The sequence below is a fragment of the Dipodomys merriami genome, unplaced genomic scaffold (genome assembly GCF_024711535.1).
Source record: "Dipodomys merriami isolate MVZ:Mamm:240054 unplaced genomic scaffold, mDipMer1.0.p SCAF_406, whole genome shotgun sequence".
Taxonomy (NCBI): Eukaryota; Metazoa; Chordata; class Mammalia; order Rodentia; family Heteromyidae; genus Dipodomys; species Dipodomys merriami.
The window spans coordinates 755,434-774,889 of NW_027205671.1; the positions used below are offsets into that span (position 1 = coordinate 755,434).

Sequence of the window (19,456 nt, forward strand, 5' to 3'; positions counted from 1 at the left end):
CAGTGAGGATGGGACAGTGAGGATGGACCAGTGAGGATGGACCAGTGAGGATGGGGCAGTGAGGATGGGACAGTGAGGATGGGACCAGTGAGGATGGGACCAGTGAGGATGGGGGCAGTGAGGATGGGACAGTGAGGATGGACCAGTGAGGATGGGGCAGTGAGGATGGGACAGTGAGGATGGACAAGTGAGGATGGGGGCAGTGAGGATGGGACAGTGAGGATGGGACCTGTGAGGATGTCAAGGATGGGGGCAGTGAGGATGAGGCTGGAGAGGATGGGGGCCGGCGTGGATGAGCGGGTGCGAGGGCTGGCCCCATGGCCACTTTTTCTGCCCCTGTCTGGGAGTTTCTCAGCATCTCAGCCCGCTGGCGAGATGGAGTAATTCTTCCTCCAGAGTTGTGAAGCTTCTGTCCAGAATCAGAGCCTCCATCTCTCTCCCCCAACACTCTGAACCACCCACCATGCCAGGACAGGAGGAGGGGCACCCAGGGCCGGGCAGGGCTCTTCCTGACAGACTCGGCCATTCTCAAACTGAGGTTTGAGCTGTCAGCCCGGCCAGATCTCCCGCCCACAGCACTGGCAGAGGTGGGTAGGGGTCACGGGCGTGGTCATGGTATTGAAGTCTCAGGGCCCAGACCTAGAACATGACGGAAAACAGTCTGCAAGGATCCAGCTGAGATCGGCTCACACTGGAATCTAACTCAGTAGAACCGGGGTCCTTGTAAGGGGCAGGTGAGACAGCCACAGATAACCTTGCTTCCACAGGCCACGAGACCGCACACTGATACGACAGAGCTCAGAGAGGGTTGACCTGTGGCACAGGAAGACGGCGCCCCAGCCTCCTGAGGGGAAAGCTGCCTGCCGCCTGCGCTGTCGCTCCACGGCTCATCCGCTGGCGCCCCGACCCGCGTGTCCACCGAGCTGAGGCCTTGCCAACACCCAGCATTTGAAGCTGTGCCGTCCAAGCTCCGTTTCACCAAGACAAAGCCTGAACCCAAAACGTCAGGAGGAACAGGGGTCCTCGGGACCTACTGAGCATTCCCGATTCCTTCCCACCAACAATGGGGTCAGGCTGGGTCTGGTCTGAGCTGACACCAGGTCCTGTGGAGACACCACGGGCCCGGTTCTGTTGTCGAGGGAGCTCAGAGAGTACGAAGGATGTGATATGCACACCGGGGCCTGGACACCCCTCTGACGGTGGCCCCGAGACTCCGCCGAGCCGCCACCAGCCCACTGGAGGGGCCCCTGGAGCCCCAGCTCGGAACTCAGCCCTCATCAAGGCCAGGTCCCACCTGCCTCCTCTAGGATCCTGCGCCAGAGTTCTGGAGTCTCCATGCCCCGCCCGGAAGCCCTGCCGGGCCAGGGAAGCCCCTCTCCAGCTGCTTTGGCTGTAACCCATCCCCGAGGAAGCGAGACACGCCCTGTGCTCCCCAGCCTGACCCTCGGGGCTCGGCCAGCCTCCGCTCATGCCCTCAATGTGCGCCCCATCTCCTCTCTTGTGTCCCCATGGGTCTCCGGAGCCAGAATCAGGTCCCTGGCCCCTAGAGTACAGCCCGTTTCCTCACAGAGCCGGGGCCCGTGTGCCGAGTGGCGCACTAGGGACCTTTCCTGCCCAGCCCCACTCCAATTGGCCCACGTCCCTCCTGGCCCCCAGCACGGGTTCTCCCCACAGCCACAGCTATGCCACCCCTGCCTCTGATCTCGGCCAGACCCCTGGGCCCTCCTCCTTCCCTCCTCATCCAACGGGCACACCTGAGGCCCCTGTGCCAGCCACTAAGCCAGACGAGAGAGAGACAGAGAGAGAGAGAGACAGAAAGAAACAGAGACAGAGAGAGAGAGACAGAGAGAGAGAGACAGAGAGAAACAGAGAGAGACACAGAGAGACAGAGAGACAGAGAGAGAGAGAGAGAGAAAGAAACAGAGACAGAGATAGAGAGAGAGAGACAGAGAGACACAGAGAGAGAGACAGAGAGAAACAGAGAGAGACAGAGAGAAACAGAGAGAGACAGAGAGAAACAGAGACAGAGACAGAGAGACACAGAGACACAGAGAGAGAGACAGAGAGAAACAGAGAGACAGAGAGAAACAGAGACAGAGACAGAGAGACACAGAGACACAGAGAGAGAGACAGAGAGAAACAGAGAGAGACAGAGAGAGACAGAGACAGAGACACAGAGAGAGACAGAGAAACAGAGAGAGACAGAGACAGAGACAGAGAGAAACAGAGACAGAGAGACACAGAGAGAGACAGAGAGAAACAGAGAGAGACACAGAGAGACAGAGAGAGACAGAGAGAGAGGACTAGACGGAAGCTCTGGTAGGCTCTGCCGCTATGGTTGGGTAGCTGTCAGAGGGCTCAGATAGACCCAGTGGTCCAGGGAGGCCAGCAGGGTGGAGTCCCCAGCCACCGTCAGGAGCTCCGGGAGGCTTAAGCACATGAAGGCCCAGGGCCTTCATCCACCTTCACCACCCACACGAAGCAGCCACAGCCAGGCCTGAACGCCCCCACACCCCAGCACCACAGAGAAACCACCAGAAGAAAGGGGAACTTCAAGAAGTGTCCCATTCCACCCAGTTTCGGTCCAGTTCTTAGTCTCAGGAGTGGGGGTGGGGTGACGACACACCCCAGAGACAAGGGCGGTGACTCCCAGGAGGCCAAGACAGCTGAGCGGGGCGACCAGGGCAGGGCAGCCAGAGCTGGGAAGCACCACCATGCAGTACGTGGCCAGAAGGAGGCAGGGCCGCGGGGGCGTCCCAGGGACTGGCGGTGAGGACCCTTCCTCCTCTAGCATCTCACAATCTGCAGAACCCGGAGAGGCAGCGGAGAGGTGAGCCTCCAACGGGGCTGAGCCGCCGCAGCCCCTGCCAAACCCAGGGGTGGCATGGGGGAGGCCGGGTCACCAGAGCAGACTCTGAGCCCAGCCGTGGGGCAGGAGGAAGTCTGAGGACAGATAGCCGGACCTGCGGCCGTGAGCCCGGGAGGCCTGCCAGGGAGGAAGCACGGGACCAGTGGAAACCTGCAGAGATGGAAAGAGTTGGCAAGAGGAGGAGTGAGGCCCACGTACACAGAAGCTCCGCCGGGGGGACAGGGCCTGCGGCCCGGCTGGGGACCGCAGGCTGAGGACGGGGCATCTGGGGGCTGCGAGGGTAACGAAAGGGCAGGAAAGAAGCCAGCTCCAGGCTGAGCAAAGGCCGGATGAGCAGGGGACTGGGCAGGAAGTCTGAGGCTCTGGGCAAGCAGAGTCGGGTGGGCCTGGACAGGTGGGCATGCTGGGGCCGGCAGCACCAGCTCAGAAAACAGAGGAAGAAGAGCACCAGGAGCTTAGGGGACCGCAGGCCAGGGCTGCAAACGGGGCCCAGGATACCCCAAGCCCAGCAGTCTCCACTAAGCTGGGCTGATTTGGCGAGCTCAGTGGCTCAGGACTGAGCGGCCACAGCTGAACCAAGCAGACAGGAATGGGGGAAGCATGGGGGCAGCCAGGAGCTCAGGGCCAAGAGCAGGCGCCGTGGGAGCCTAAAGATGATGGTTAGGGGGTCAGGCGTGTAACAAGGGCTGCAGCAGCCACATGTAAGCAGCAGCCTTTGAGAGTACCCCCAAATAGCTCCAAGAAGCAGAGCAGGGCAGCTTCAGGTCAGCGGAGGCAGAAAGAATACCAGAGGTGTAGCATAGCAGCATCAGGGGCTCAGAGAACCTTATCTGAGCAGGACAGGTGAGGGGGGCTGTGAGAGACTGGGGCACCCAGGAGAGTCCCAGGAGCCCAGGGGAGCAGGCACCTAGCAGATACAGGGGAGCTGGAGAGTACTGGGGGGCTGGAGGGGCAGGGCAGCCCCAGGAGCCCAGGGAGCAGGCACCTAGCAGATACAGGGGAGCTGGAGAGTACTGGGGGGCTGGAGGGGCAGGGCAGTCCCAGGAGCCCAGGGAGCAGGCACCGAGCAGCTACAGGGGAGCTGGAGAGTACGGGGGGGCTGGAGGGACAGGGCAGCCCCAGGAGCCCAGGGAGCAGACACCTAGCAGATACAGGGGAGCTGGAGAGTACGGGGGGGGGGCTGGAGGGGCAGGGCAGCCCCAGGAGCTCAGGGAGCAGGCACCGAGCAGCTACAGGGGAGTTGTAGAATACTAGGGGGCTGGAGGGGCAGGGCAGCCCCAGGAGCCCAGGGGAGCAGGCACTGAGCAGCTACAGGGGAGCTGGAGAGTACGGGGGGGCTGGAGGGACAGGGTAGCCCCAGGAGCTCAGGGAGCAGGCACAGAGCAGATACAGGGAAGCTGGAGAGTACTGGGGGGCTGGAGGGGCAGGGCAGCCCCAGGAGCCCAGGGAGCAGGCACAGAGCAGCTACAGGGGAACAGCAGAATGTTGGGGGGCTGAAGGGACAGGGCAGTACCAGGAGCTCAGGGGAGCAGGCACAGAGCAGCTACAGGGGAGCTGGAGAATGTTGGGGGGCTGGAGGGACAGGGCAGCCCCAGGAGCTCAGGGGAGCAGGCACAGAGCAGATACAGGGGAGAGAATGTTGGGGGGCTGGAGGGACAGGGCAGCCCCAGGAGCTCAAAAGAGCAGGCACAGAGCAGATACAGGGGAACAGCAGAATGTTGGGGGGCTGGAGGGACAGGGCAGCCCCAGGAGCTCAGGGAGCAGGCACAGAGCAGATACAGGGGAGCTAGAGACTGTTGGGGGCTAGAAGGATAAGGCAACCCCAGGAGCTCAGGGGAGCAGGCACAGAGCAGCTACAGGGCAGTTGGAGAATGTTGGGGGGCTGGAGGGACAGGGCAGCCCCAGGAGCTCAAGGGAGCAGTTACAGACCAGGTACAGCGGAGCTGGAAAATATTGGGGGGCAGAGAGACAGGGCAGCTTCAGGAGCTCAGGGTAGCAGGCACAGAGCAACTTTAGGGGAGCTGGACAAAGTTGGGGTGCTGGAGGGACAGGGCAGCCCCAGGTGCTCAGGGGAGCAGATACAGGCCAGGTACAGGAGAGCTGGAGAATGTTGGGGGCTGGAAGGATAAGGCAACCCCAGGAGCTCAGGGGAGCAGGCACAGAGCAGATACAGGGGAGAGAATGTTGGGGGGCTGGAGGGACAGGGCAGCCCCAGGAGCTCAGGTGAGCAGTTACAGACCAGGTACAGGGGAGCTGGAGAGTATTGGGGGGCTGGAGGGACAGAGCAGCTCCAGGAGCTCAGGGGAGCAGACACAGAGCAGATACAGGGCAGTTGGAGAATGTTGGGGGGCTGGAGGGATACAGTAGCCCCAGGAGCTCAGGGGAGCAGGCACAGAGCAGATACAGGGGAACAGCAGAATGTTGGGGGGTGGCTGAAGGGACAGGCCAGTACCAGGAGCTCAGGGGAGCAGGCACAGAGCAGCTACAGGGGAACAGCAGAATGTTGGGGGGCTGGAGGGACAGGGCAGCCCCAGGAGCTCAGGGGAGCAGTTACAGAGCAGGTACAGGGGAGCTGGAGAATGTTGGGGGGCTGGAGGGACAGGGCAGCCCCAGGAGCTCAGGGGAGCAGGCACAGAGCAGATACAGGGAAGCTGGAGAATGTTGGGGGGCTCGAGGGACAGGGCAGTACCAGGAGCTCAGGGGAGCAGGCACAGAGCAGATACAGGGGAGAGAATGTTGGGGGGCTGGAGGGACAGGGCAGCCCCAGGAGCTCAAAAGAGCAGGCACAGAGGAGATACAGGGGAACAGCAGAATGTTGGGGGGCTGGAGGGGCAGGGCAGCCCCAGGAGCTCAGGGGAGCAGTTACAGAGCAGGTACAGAGGAGCTGGAGAATATTGGGGGGGTCAGAGGGACAGGGCAGCTCCAGGAGCTCAGGGGAGCAGGCACAGAGAAGCTACAGGGCAGTTGGAGAATGTTGGGGGGCTGGAGGGACAGGGCAGCCCCAGGAGCTCAAGGGAGCAAGCACAGAGCAGAGGGGAGCTTGCGAATTTTGGAGGGCTGGAGGGGTACAGTAGCGTAGGAGCTCAGGGGAGCAGTTATAGACCAGGAACAGGGGAGCTAGAGAATGTTGGGGGACTGGAGGGGTACAGTAGACTAGGAGCTCAGGGGAGCAGTTACAGACCAGGTACAGGGGAGCTGGAGAGTATTGGGGGGCTGGAAGGACAGGGCAGCCCCAGGAGCTCAGGGGAGCAGTTACAGAGCAGACAGAGGGGAGCTTGAGAATATTGGGGGGCTGGAAGGACAGGGCAGCCCAGGAGGGCAGGGGAGCAGTTACAGAGCAGATACAGGGCAGCTGGAGAATATTGGGGGGCCAGAGGGACAGGGAATCTTCAGGAGCTCGGGGGAGCAGGCACAGAGCAGCGGCAGGGCAGCTGGGGAATATTGGGGGGCTGGAGGGACAGGGCAGCTTCAGGAGCTCAGGGGAGCAGGCACAGAGCAGATACAGGGGAGCTGGAGAATGTTGGGGGGCTGGAGGGACAGGGAATCTTCAGGAGCTCAGGGGAGCAGGCACAGAGCAGCGGCAGGGCAGCTGAAGAATGTTGGGGGGCTGGAGGGACAGGGAATCTTCAGGAGCTCAGGGGAGCAGGCACAGAGCAGCGGCAGGGCAGCTGGATCAAGTAAGAGGCATGGGAGTCAGGGACTGGCTCAGGACAGCGGCCCAGGCCAACCTCAAGGCGTCTGGGCTCTGGTAAGAGTGGAACAGATGTGGGAAGCATGGGCCGCTGAGGGCTGGGGACCAGGGGGGAGAGGCCCAGCTCGGGAAGGCCCGGGAGCTCAGGGACCGCTCCCATCCAGGCCCAGCCCAGCTCACGGTCCCTGCTCTGCCCCGAGCTCCCGGAGCTCTGAGCCCAAGCGGCCCTGCAGCTGACACGGGCCTGGGCATCGAAGGACAGAGGTCCCAGGTTGAGGAGTGCAGGCTGGGTGAGGTTGGCAGGTGGGGCAGGGCTCAGCGCTCGGGCTGAGCCTGAGTTCACTGGCCCTGCCGGCCAGTGCTGGGGCCAGGATGGGCGGTGGGGAGAGGGAATGTGCACGAGAAGGGCCCTGGGGCTAAGCACCCGCAGGAGGCACAGGGCTGCCAGGGGCTCGGGAATGGCAGCTCCCACCCTGTGGATCTGAGCAGACTGCCCCGAGGAAAACCTGCCTGGCAGCACGGCAGGCCTGGGCTGTCCCCAACACAGAGGAAGACAAGGCCATGTTCAGGCTTGAGTAGGGGCGGCTCACAGGGGCCGCACAGATGAGCAGGAAACTGTTGCCAGGTTCAGAGGGGACAGGGGGGGATGGGTACACCCCACCTGGAGGACAGAAGAAACACCCCTGGATCCAGACATGCTGGTCAACCAGGGGAGGGAGGGCAGAGGGAGGGTGAAAGCCCGCAGACCCCACCCACCACACCATGCCTGCACCTGCAGGACGGACCTAGACGCCAGGACAGGTCAGGGCCTCCGCTGGGAACAGGAGGGGACAGGAGGGGGGGGCCGTGAGTGACCCTCAGGACGCAACCCAGGAAGACGGGAGGAGGGGCCCTGTCCAAGGATGGGCCATCTCACAAGCCTAAGATCCCAGACAGCTGGGGTAGGTTCCCACGGACGAGTAGGAGGTGGCAGGGATCACTTCAGGGAATGTTCCAGAGCCCAGAGCCCAGACCCGGGCGGGGGGGGGGGGCCGGGGAGAGGAGGAGAAGGGGGCTGGGCTGGGCTGGGCTGAGCTGCCTAGCCTCACAGCAAGTTCTACAAGACAAAGCCCTCAAAGGCAAATGTGAGGGCCAGGGTTCTAGGGCTGGAGCACAGAAGGGATGAGGCCCAGGCCCTGTGTCCCAGCCCTGTTAGACTCACCCACAGCACAGCCAGGACCCGGGGCCACGACCCCCAGCAGAGTCAGGACCCAGGACCATGACCCCCAGCAGAGTCAGGACCCGGGGCCATGACCCCCAGCAGAGTCAGGACCCGGGGCCAAGAACCACAGCACAGCCAGATTGGGCAAGAGGTCATGAAGGGCAGAGGGCGTGGGGATATAGTACAGCACAAACAGGACAGGGACATGGGGTCTGGGCTCTGAGGTGCAGGGACACGGGGTCTGGGCCCTCACAGGACGGGGACAGGAGGTCTGGGCCCTCAAGGGCTGGCACTCGGGCCTGGGGCAGCCATGTCCCACACCAAACTCTCTTGGTACTTCCTCTCTTGCAGCCAGCACCACAGCCCCATCCGTCTTCCCCTTGGCTCCCAGCTGTGGAGTCAGTTCTGGCTCCACGGCGGCCCTGGGCTGCCTGGTCAGCGGCTTCTTCCCCAAGCCGGTCACCGTGTCATGGATGTCCGGAGCGGCCGAGTTGACCGGCGGCGTGCGCACCTTCCCATCTGTTCTGAAGTCAGGGCTCTACTCGCTCAACAGCATGGTGACGGTGCCCTCGGGCACCTGGCCCAGCCAGACCGTCACCTGCCATGTAGTCCACCCGGCCAGCAACACCAAGGTGGACAAGACCATTGGTAAGGAGACGGCCCGAGGGAGGGACCCCGGGAGCCAGGCTTGCACAGCGCCAGCCAGGGAGGGGACCCCAGAGGTGATGGGAGGCATCTGCACCCATCGCTCAGGCAGGAAGAGGTGTTCTCAGTGCATGCCCTCCGGACCCCCTGGACAGACAGGGTGGACACGGGTCTCCTGGTGCCCAGGACCCCAGCAGGCCCAGTCAGCATGGGACCCGAGCCTTCCCCAGGGCCATCTCCCCAGCTCTGTGTGGCTCCTCCTCCTTCAGCCCCAGTAACCAAAACCTTGTCTCTGCAGAGCCTAGAAGAGAAAAGCCTCGTCCCGAATGTCCCAACTGCCCAGGTAAGACCAGGAGGGAAGGAAGGCCCATTGAAGCTGTCCTAAAGAGGTTGGCCCTGGCAGATCACTAACTTATCGATCTCTCCATCAATAGAAAATTGTGTAGGAGGACCATCTGTCTTCATATTTCCCCCGAAGCCCCAGGACACCCTCACGATTTCTCTGACCCCCAAAGTCACATGTGTGGTAGTAGACCTGAGCCAGGAACACCCTAAGGCCGAGATCACCTGGTTTATGGACAATGTGGAGGTACACGAGGCCCAGACCCAGGCGCCAGAACAACAGTACAACAGCACACTCCGAGTGGTCAGTGTCCTGCCCATCCGGCATCAGGACTGGCTGTCGGGAAAGGAGTTCAAGTGCAAAGTCAAGAACGACGACCTCCCAGCCCCCATCGAGAAAACCATCTCCAAAGTCAAAGGTGGGAGCAATATGCTGAGAGCGCCGGTGGCCACGCCCATGGGGCGGAGCCTGGCGTGGACAGCCCTCAGCCCCGGCAGTGACCTCTGCTGACCTCTGTCCCCACAGGGCAACCCCGAGAGCCACAAGTGTACGTCTTGCCACCGCCAAAGGAGCAGATGACCAATGCAAAGCTCAGCGTGACCTGCTTGGCACAAGGATTCTACCCTGCAGATATCTTTGTGGAATGGAGCAGGAATGGCCGGCCAGAGGAGAGCTACAAGAGCACCCCACCCGTCATGGACTCCGATGGGTCCTACTTCCTCTACAGCAAGCTGCCAGTAGACAAGAGCGCGTGGGAGAAAGGAGACACCTTCACCTGCTCCGTGATGCACGAGGCCCTGCACAACCACTTCACGCAGAAGACCATCTCCCGGTCTCCGGGTAAATGAGAGCTGGGCCTCAGCAGCCGGCGCCTCCCTCTGGGCCTCGGTCCACAGGAGGCTGGCACCCGCCACCCCTCCCCATGTAAATAAAGCACCCAGTGAAGCCTGGGACCTGCGAGGATGTCCTGGTCTTTTCTGAGGCTCAGAGCCCATCTCCTGCCTGGGCCTTGTGCAGCGGGGACAGGCCGGGCTCCAAGTGCTCGGCCGCCATCACCCGGGGAGGGATTCGGCCAGATCGCGCCCAGTGGGGAAGCCAGCTAGGGACTTGGCCCTCGGGGAGAAGCAGCCCAGGCCCCACAGCCCCTCCCTCAGGCATCCCTCCCGGCCCACGGCCCCGGACAGACAGCCTTACACACACCCTCGGAGCCCAGCCCAAGAGGGCAGGCACACGGAACAAGACCAGCCTCCACCACTCTGCCCTCTTCCCTCCCTCTGCCCACCCGTCTCCCAGTGCCCACCGCACACCCGCCTGCCTCTGCCTGGAGAGGCGTGTCCCCCACGCTCAGACACGCCCTTGGCCCCCACCTCACCCACAGGAGACAGGGCAGCCACAGGCCCTGGGGCAGCTCTGCCGTGCACTCAGGGGCAGAGCAGGCGCCACTGCGCCTCGGGACACACGGGCCACACGCCCAGAGGACACAGCTACGACCCTCACCACACCTGCTCAGCACCGCAGACCACGGGCCCTGCTCACACACGCACATGCTGCACACCCGTGCACACACACTCCACCACACTGGCCCTCACACGGCAACCTGAACAGCACACACCCAGAAGGGGACACTCACTGAACTCGGGCCCATCCCTGACCTCACATCACCCACAGGGGCCCAGCCCTCCCCTCCGGCCACCCGCACCCCCGCTGCCCACACAGCCCTGGACCTGAGCCCACCTCACACACAGGAGACGCGACCCTAGTTTATGCGTCCTGCCCACCAAGCCACACGCTCCCCTCCCCTCAGCCCAGGCTCCACTGGGAATGGACCTGTGCGCTCTCGCGCTCTGGGCCTGGACGCCAGGGCAGGGAGAAGGCCAGGGACAGACACTGCTGCAGGCCGTCCAGCCCTGACGCTTGTGACCACCAGCACTGAGCAGCTGACCCCACGGGGAGGGACACACTTTCCCAGCCACCTTCCAGGACCAGGAATCTGCCTGGGCCTGGACCTGAGCCCCAGTTGTTGGGACACTGGGCGCTTTTGCCGCCCCACATGGGAACCGCTGGCCCGGCCCACTGCCCCTCCCTCCTGGCCGCCCTGTGAGACACACCCTGACACACAGGGCGTCCCTCAGCCCCGCTGGGCACACTGACCACCCCCTCCCTGTCCAGAGCTGGACCTGGACGAGACCTGTGCTGAGGCCCAGGACGGGGAGCTGGACGGACTCTGGACGACCATCACCATCTTCATCACCCTCTTCCTGCTCAGTGTGTGCTACAGCGCCACCGTCACACTCTTCAAGGTCGGCCACCGTGTCCCCACGCGGTCCCACTGTGTGCCCCCGGGCTGAACCACAGGGTCTCTGTGATGTCCCAAGCTGTGCCTCTGCCTTTCCACGGAGTCCCATTCCTTCCCCATCACGAGTGACTCCATACCCACACTGTCCCCTGCTGTCCACACTGTCCTTCTGATGGCCTGCACGCTGTCCATCTGTCCTCCACACTGTCCATCTGTCCACACTGTCCCCTGCTGTCCACACTGTCCTTCTGATGGCCTGCACGCTGTCCATCTGTCCTCCACACTGTCCATCTGTCCTCCACACTGTCCCTTCTGTCCACACTGCCCCATGCTGTCCACACTGTCCCATCTGTCCTCTACACTGTCCATCTGTCCACACTGTCCCATCTGTCCACACTGTCCTTCTGATGGCTTGCACGCTGTCCATCTGTCTACCACACTGTCCCATCTGTCCACACTGTCCTTCTGATGGCCTGCACGCTGTCCATCTGTCCACCACACTGTCCATCTGTCCACACTGTCCCATCTGTCCTCCACACTGTCCATCTGTCCACACTGTCCCCTGCTGTCCACACTGTCCTTCTGATGGCCTGCACGCTGTCCATCTGTCTACCACACTGTCCCATCTGTCCACACTGTCCCATGCTGTCCACACTGTCCATCTGTCCACACTGTCCCATCTGTCCTCCACACTGTCCACCTGTCCACACTGTCCCCTGCTGTCCACACTGTCCATCTGTCCTCCACACTGTCCCATGCTGTCCACACTGTCCATCTATCCACACTGTCCCATGCTGACCACACTGTCCTTCTGATGGCCTGCACGCTGTCCATCTGTCCTCTACACTGTCCATCTATCCACACTGTCCCATGCTGTCCACACTGTCCTTCTGTCCACACTGTCCATCTGTCCACATTGTCCATCTGTCCACACTGTCCCATGCTGTCCACACTGTCCATCTGTCCACACTGTCCATCTGTCCACACTGTCCCATGCTGTCCACACTATCCATCTGTCCACACTGTCCATCTGTCCACACTGTCCATCGGTCCACACTGTCCATCTGTCCACACTGTCCATCTGTCCTCCACACTGTCCCACGTTCTCTCCGGCAGTCCCCGTTTTCCTTCATGGGCTGGAGGGTGGCGTCCGGGTGCTGTGCCTGGCTCACCGCTGCTGTCCCACAGGTGAAGTGGATCTTCTCCTCGGTGGTGGAGCTCAAGCAGACAATCGCCCCTGACTACAGGAACATGATTATGCAGGGGTCCTAGGACCGCCTCCTGCATGGACCAGGGCTTCCCAGAGCCCTGTGGGATGCTGTCCATCGAGTCAAGCAGCCCGACAGCCACGCCACACCTGTCCCTCGTCCTCCCTGCCCCCTGAACCTGCGGCCTCTTGCAGCTTCGCTCTGGAACGTTCTGCCCGTGGAGGAGCACACGCACAGCAGGCTCTGCCACGGCCCCAGCACCGTGGACAGGACGACCCTCCTCAGCACCCAGCAGGACCCCTGCGGTGGCGGCCGAGGCCCGTCCCCCCTGGGTCACCTCTGTCCTCGGGGCTGCAGGGAGTCACCTATGGGGTGGACATCCTATGTGCAGATGAGAAGCCTGGAGACAACGTCACCCGTGCCAGCCGGACGTGGGAGTTTTCTGAGAGCAGGCCTCGCGTCAGAGCCTTGCGTGGGGTGTCCACCACCAGGACGGGAGGCACGCCTCCCACAGCCCGGACTGCTTCAGAGGCGCTGCCCGGGTCAGGCTGCGGCCTGGGCCCCCACCGTGCCCCGCTAGGCTCCATCCTAGCCCTGACACCCGGCCGTCTCGAGTCTGAAATGGGGCGTCCCGTCGGATGGGGCTCTGTGTGCTGCCCTCCTCTCGCCCCGCGGGCCTGCCGCGGCCCTGAGGCAGCAGTCAGCTGACTCCGGCCACCCCGCCTCTGGGGACAGCCCACTGCCCCTCCCCCAGCTCCAGGCTCCACTCGTGACACACACAGGAAAGGGCCCCGGGCGCAGGGCCGCTGTGGGGCTCGGGCCGGGCCTTCCGCCAGGTGGAAGGGCCGAGGTCCGGTGAGGCGGACAGGCATCGGCCAGGTGGGGGCGGCTCCGGGACGGGGTCTGGGAGCAGGTGCTCCTCCCGCAGTCATCACGGCTCCATCCTAGGCAGCTCTTTGGGATGCTGCACACAAGGTCACACGGGGTTTGGACCAGGAGGCCTGTTTCTCCCTCCCTAAGCTTCATACCTTGGGCCCCACTTTCTCCTCGGAATGCACTAGCCGGCCCCTCCAGCTCCTGCTGGAACAATGGTGGTTTAGGGACAAGGTGCACTGGCCCCTGCTCCTAGGGGAAGGCTTCTTGGTTCTTGTCATGAACTGTGATGGTCACTGTAGAGGTTTCCTTTGTCCATCTGAGGATAGTCTCTGTCTAAAGATGGCTGAGACCCTCATGGGAAATGCTGTTCAATGTTAGGAAGTTTATTTTTATTGTCCTCAATGACTGGAAGCCACTTTTTCTATGGTTGGGTTGCTGTGTTTGCACTTCTGGGAATCACACTGGGGGCCTACGGGGCTAGGCAGACATCATCCAACTATGCTGGATTCCCAGACTTTGGGATGCTGAACCAGCCTTAGGGAAGGAGTTCAGTTCTACACATAGTAGAGCTAGCAGGGTACTCGTAGCCTGGTAACGTATTTGGAAAGACAGACTGATTCTGAGAAGCTGGTTCCCACGATTGCATTGGCAACAAGGTCACCACGCTGGCCAGCTTGACCCGCGGACGGCACACCACGCCCACAGAAGGAAGATGAGTCCCACGGCCCAATTACCTTTTCATATTGTTTTATTCAACTTGCCAGTGTCTTCTGGACATGAAGCTTTACAGTGTCAACACTGGCAGCAGCTAATCTTTGAAAATGAGTCTAGAAGTTACTCGTTCTCATCGGTGCACCCCTCCTTCCTTTCTGCCTGTGGCGATGGACAGGACTTGCACAGACCCGGAGTTCTCCTGGTGGCCTTGCTCCACCTGCACCTGCAGGCCGCACCCGTCCCCCAGGCACCATTTGGCCCCGCCAGTCTCCAGGTCTCCTTTGGTCACGCAGATCATCCTGTTATTGGCCTTTCCTAGCACGCACACATGAGAGAAAACCGAGTGCTGGTCTTTCTCGGTCTGGCTTATTTCTCCTAACGAGTCGCACTCCAGGGGCCGCCATTTTCAGCAGAGGACACAATGGCACCCACCCGTGATGGCTACGCCTCACGCCACTGCACGCACTTGCCTGCCTCCTCGCCCGTCCTCAGCGGGCAGCTGGTCGGGGCTGCGTCTGACAGGCCCTGGCCGCCTTGTGCGGGTGTCCAATCTCCCCGCTCACCCCGTGTGAGTGGGCGGCCAGTGTCTGGGCCTGGGAGGACGGCCATCCTCCAGTGGCGGTGGCTGCGATCCTGGGAGTGCTGCCACTAGAACACTCCTGGGCAGGCCTCTCCACACCACCTGACCTGGATTTGGGGCGACACCGCCTGTCGTGAGGAATTCTAGCCTTCACTGCGGGGAAAGGTCATACTGATTTCTGCAAAAGCTGAGCGGGTGGCCATTGCCTCTGGCCGTGAATAAAGGTGCCATTTCCTCACCGCCTGCCCATTGTTGTCATTTATTTCTTCATGCCGTTCTGTTGGCTAATCAGAGCAGCAACACAGTTTTCCTTAGGCTTTTTCCTTCTAGCAAAGACGTGAAACATTTTCATCATGTATTTATTAGCCGGTTGTGGTCCATTTAGTTTTTGTTATGACTGTTTCATTTGTGTGGATGTTTAATTTTTATAGTTATTATACAGGTAATTGCAGAATGGTTACAGTTACTTAAGTCAGATAAAGAGAACATTTCTTCTTTCTTCTTTCTTTCTTTTTTTTTTTTTTGCCTATTCCTGGGGCTTGAACTCAGGGTGTGGACGCTGTCCCTGAGAGTCTTCTTGGTCAAGGCTAGTGCTCTACCACTTGAACAACAGCCCCACTTCAGGCATTTTCTGAATGGTTTATTGGAGATAAGAAACTCATACACATTGCTGCCAGGGCTGGCTTCAAACCTCAGTCCTCAGATTTCACCCTCCTGAGTAGGATTACAGATGAGAGCCACCAACACTGGCAAGAGCAAACTTCTTTACGGACGATGTAGGCCCCCTTGCTTTCTCCCAGGATTTTCCTCCCATGCCCCAACCACAAGTTATATCGTTTATTTTCAACGTAGTGTCCACTGAGTTGCAGCATTGCACTTGTTCATGTCTTTGTCCCTCTATTTCTCTGCCTCGTGTACACTCCCAAAGACACATAAATTAACAAACAGAACAAAAAGAAAACAAAAACACAAAAACAGAAAAAATAAAACACTCTGGTTTCCATTTCCTGGAGTTCATTTGGATGAATACTATTTTTTTTTTTTTTGCTCCGGTCATGGGGCCTGAACTCTGGCTCTGGGTGCTGCCCCTCAGCTCTTTAGCTCAAGGCTAGCGCTCTACCACTTGAGCCACAGCGCCACTTCCGGCTTTCTTCTTTTTGCTTATGTGGTGCTGAGGAATCGAACCCAGGGCCTCAGGCATCAGCGCCACTTCCGGCTTTCTTCTTTTTGCTTATGTGGTGCTGAGGAATCGAACCCAGGGCCTCAGGCATGCAAGGCAAGCACTCTACCACTGAGTCACCGTCCCAGCCCAATAAATACTATTTTGTATAATCAGAGGCACATAGTCATTGTGCCTTCCTGTTCCTCTCCTAGGAATATTTTCCTTTGGTCTCATGGGAGTGAATGCCTAGAGACCTGTGTCATTGCTTGTGTCCTAGTAATTTAGATATAGTTTCCAAATATGAGAGAAAATAGGCACTGTTAGTCTGTCTGAGCTTGCTTACCTCACTCAACATGATTTGCTCTAGGTCCATCCATGTCCCTGCTAAGGACATTATTTTATTCTTTCTAATGGCTGTGTCAAATTCCATTGTCCATAGTACCACATTTTTGGATCCACTTGTATATTGTAGGGCATCTGGGCTGTCTCCACATCTTGGCTGTTATGAATAGTGCATCAATGAACATGGATGTGCAGGTGTCTTTACGGTGTCCTGGCTTGTGAGGTTCTGGGTAGAAGCCCAGGAGCAGTATTGCTGGGTCCTAGGGAAGGTCTATGTTTAGATGTTAGGATCCTCCAGACTGCTGTCCAGAGTGGTTGTACTAGTTTACATTCCCACCAGCAGTGCAGAACTGCTACTTTACACACACACACACACACACACAATACCTCCACCAGCATTTGTTGTTCAAATTCACAATGTTGGCCAATCAAACTGGGGTGAGGTGCAATCTCAGAGTTGGTTTGATTTGAATTTTGTTTATGGCCAGGGACGATGAGCATTTCCTCAGATGTTTCTTTGCCATTCTTAGCACTTCTGAGAAGTCTCTCCTTAGCTCCCTTTGCCCATTTATTGATTGGTTTCGTAGCTTAGGGAGAGGTTAGTTTCTTGAGTTCCTTGTATATTTTGCGTATTAGGCCTTTGTCTGATATATTGCCGGTCATGATCTTCTTCCAGGTAGTTGGCTGTCTTTCTAGCTCTGTAATTATACTTTTGTCATGCATAAGCTATTTAGTTTGGTGAAATCCATTTATCAAGTCTCTCTCCTGGGCTGGGAAGGTGGCTCAGTGGTAGAGTGCTTGCCTTGCATTTATAAGGCACTGGGTTCGATTCCCCAGCACCACATAAGCAGAAAAAATAAGCCGGCATTGTGGCTCAAGTGGTAGAGTGCCACCCTTGAGCAAAAAGAAGCTCAGGGACAGTGCCAGGTCCTCGTTCAAGCCCAAGACTGGCAAAAAAAAAAAGTCTCTCTCCTATCTGCTATGCCCCTGGGACTCTTTTCAGAGAGTGTCTGCCTCTTCTGGTTAGGCTGCTCCAGGTGGGGATCTACATGGGGACCAGAGAAGGCTGGTGCTTGATCTGCAACAATCCCCTAGGCCATGCTTTCCAACGCAGAGGTCTGTGCCCAACGGTCAAGAAATCTGTCCATGTCTTCTAGATTTTCTGATTTGTTGAAATACAGGCTTTCAAATTTTCCCCTAATGATCCTTTTGATTTTAATGAGATCTGAAGAGAGCTTCACTCTGGTTAAAAACTGGTTGAAGTCACAGAAGGTTCTGGAATTCACATCCTCCATGGGAAGTGGAGCCACTGCAGCATCTGCCAAGGATTGTGTCTCCACAGGGCTACCACACCACAGGACCAGACACCTCAAAGCTCCAGAGCTTAAGAGCTGCTAGCAAAAAACCTGTGTTCAGTCCCATATAGTAATGAGAATTAATCCCACCAACATTCCCCACAAAACAGATCCTTTGTAGCCACGGAACAAGAGAGAAGGAAGGGAGGGAGAGAGGGGACAAGAAGGAAGAGGAAAGAGATGGTGGGAAAGGGCAGAAGGGACAGGAAGAGAAAGAAAAAGGGAGAAGGGGAGGGGAAGAAGGAAAGGGGAAGGCAAAATTTCACATCCCTAAAGGCATGCTTCTGATTCAACAAAAGAAAGGAAAAAAATTGACATTGATTGAGAATTTGTGCTGGGACACACATAAGGGACATTCTTTTTTTTTTTTTTTTTCTGGTAAGGGGTAAGTTTATTCATCGTTCTGGCTGGCACCAGGCCATCTTGGCCCTCCATGAGGCTGGGAAAGGCCTGGGAAAGACCTGGCAAAGAGCTGGGAAAGAGGTGGGAAACAGAGCCTCTGGGTAAGAGAGAGAGTTGGGAAAGAGAGAGAGCTGGGGAGAAAGAGGGCCTCTGGGCCTGGGCTAGGCCTTATCTAGGCTATGGGCGGAGAAAGGTGTGGCCACATCAAATTCAGATGTGACCTCACCAAATGCAGATGTGACCCCTTGCAGATGTGACCCCTTCCAGATGTGCCAGTTGCCTAGGTAACACAGGTACTGGGTGGAGACTTTGCTGCGAGGAGGGTGGAGTCTTCTTGCCATCCAGGAGTGGACCTTACATTCCAGCCTTTTAATAATCATAAAATAATGCGCGGATTCTCTCTGGCGACTTCCTGCTGACAAGGGGCGTCAACAATAGGGGTAAAAGGCTGGAATTTGGTCCCCTCCCAGAGAAGGCAGTGAACAGCAGCTGTCCCTTGGTGGTGTGAGTCCTTAGATGAAGTCAGAAGTCTCATGAGCATTGAGGGGCTGGAAAAAATACTGGAGAGCAAATAAATGGCAAGAGGAAGGACTTAGGGCTGAGAAATGTTGGTAGAAATGTCCCTAGCTACTTCTGACATCTGGTGACTAGGTAGAGAAGTCAGGTAACAAAGGCAAGAATATAAATTCCTGTCCAGTTAATAGGTGGACAGGTATGGACACTAGATAGGCAGGCTTCTTACTTCTATTGACCTCCAGCTCTGGTTAATTTTGAAAGGGCAGGCACAAAGTAGCTGATGTGACATCATCTCCTCTTACTCCTCTCCATAGTCCCTTTTCCCCAGACTGGCTGAGTCTAGGTGCCCATTGGTAGGATGGTTAGTATTCTTTCATAGTCCCTTTTCCCCAGACTGGCTAAGTCTAGGTGCCCATTTGTGGGATGGTTAGTATTCATGGAGGTTTGAACTCAAGGCCTGGACCCTGTCCCTGAGTACTTCTACTCAAGGCTAGTGCTCTACCACTTTGAGTTACAGTACCACTTGCAGAGTTTGGCTTGTTAGAGATAAGAGTCTTGAGCCATGCTTCCAGCCTGGCTCTTTGCAGGCTAGTTGGGAGATGGAGTCTTAGGGATTTTTTGGCCCGGGCTAGTTTTGAACTGCAATCTTTGCCACAAAAGCCTTTATTATTTCCAATTAAAGCAACAAGGAGATCAAATAGAATAGAGCTCACCTGGTCCTTATCAAGAATTGAGAAACAAATATTCTGCAATGACAAAACTTGTTAGATGTGATGAGAACTTTAGCACAGATATGCCCAGTATTTTAGAACCACATAGTCAGTAGAATACACAACACAAAACAAAAAAGGCAAGACTCAAAACCTAAATTTTTGACAACAATGTGTAGACATCTTTGCTAACAAAGCACATCAGATGGTTGGGCCTCAGTTACCAGGGCCTGTGAAAAGAGCAACTTGTTAGCAAGGCACCTTAGAACAGATGGATGGAGTAGTAAGCTTGGTGGAAGGTTAAGGGTCAGATGGGGCCAAACTCTTAACCCACCATGTGGCCAAGATGGCGAACTCAAGATGGCGAATTCTGAAAAAAAAATGCAAAGAAACCCGATCAAATAGATCAAGCCTACATTGGCTAGCCTTTGAGAGGGAACCTAGAGGAGGATCCCCGGGACCCAGCCTGCGTCGCACTCTTCAGGGCACAAGCCAAAATGTAGAAAAGAGAAAGGGAGAGATAGGGAACATTGGACATGACTGGCA

At 58.0% G+C, this 19,456-nt stretch overlaps 1 long non-coding RNA gene and 1 gene segment (V, D, J or C); both read left to right on the plus strand.

The window, feature by feature from the left end:
• Window positions 1-2,699: 2,699 nt before the first annotated feature.
• Window positions 2,700-9,712, plus strand: LOC138806701 (Ig gamma-2C chain C region-like). The segment is given in 5 exon segments: window positions 2,700-2,769; window positions 8,113-8,409; window positions 8,705-8,749; window positions 8,841-9,167; window positions 9,275-9,712. Coding segments are annotated over 5 exon segments (1,047 nt in total).
• Window positions 9,713-10,919: 1,207 nt separating this feature from the next.
• LOC138806702 (uncharacterized) lies at window positions 10,920-14,662 on the plus strand. Its single transcript, XR_011365966.1, has 2 exons — window positions 10,920-11,049; window positions 12,234-14,662. It is a non-coding gene; the product is annotated as an uncharacterized lncRNA (long non-coding RNA).
• The last annotated feature ends 4,794 nt before the right edge of the window (window positions 14,663-19,456 follow it).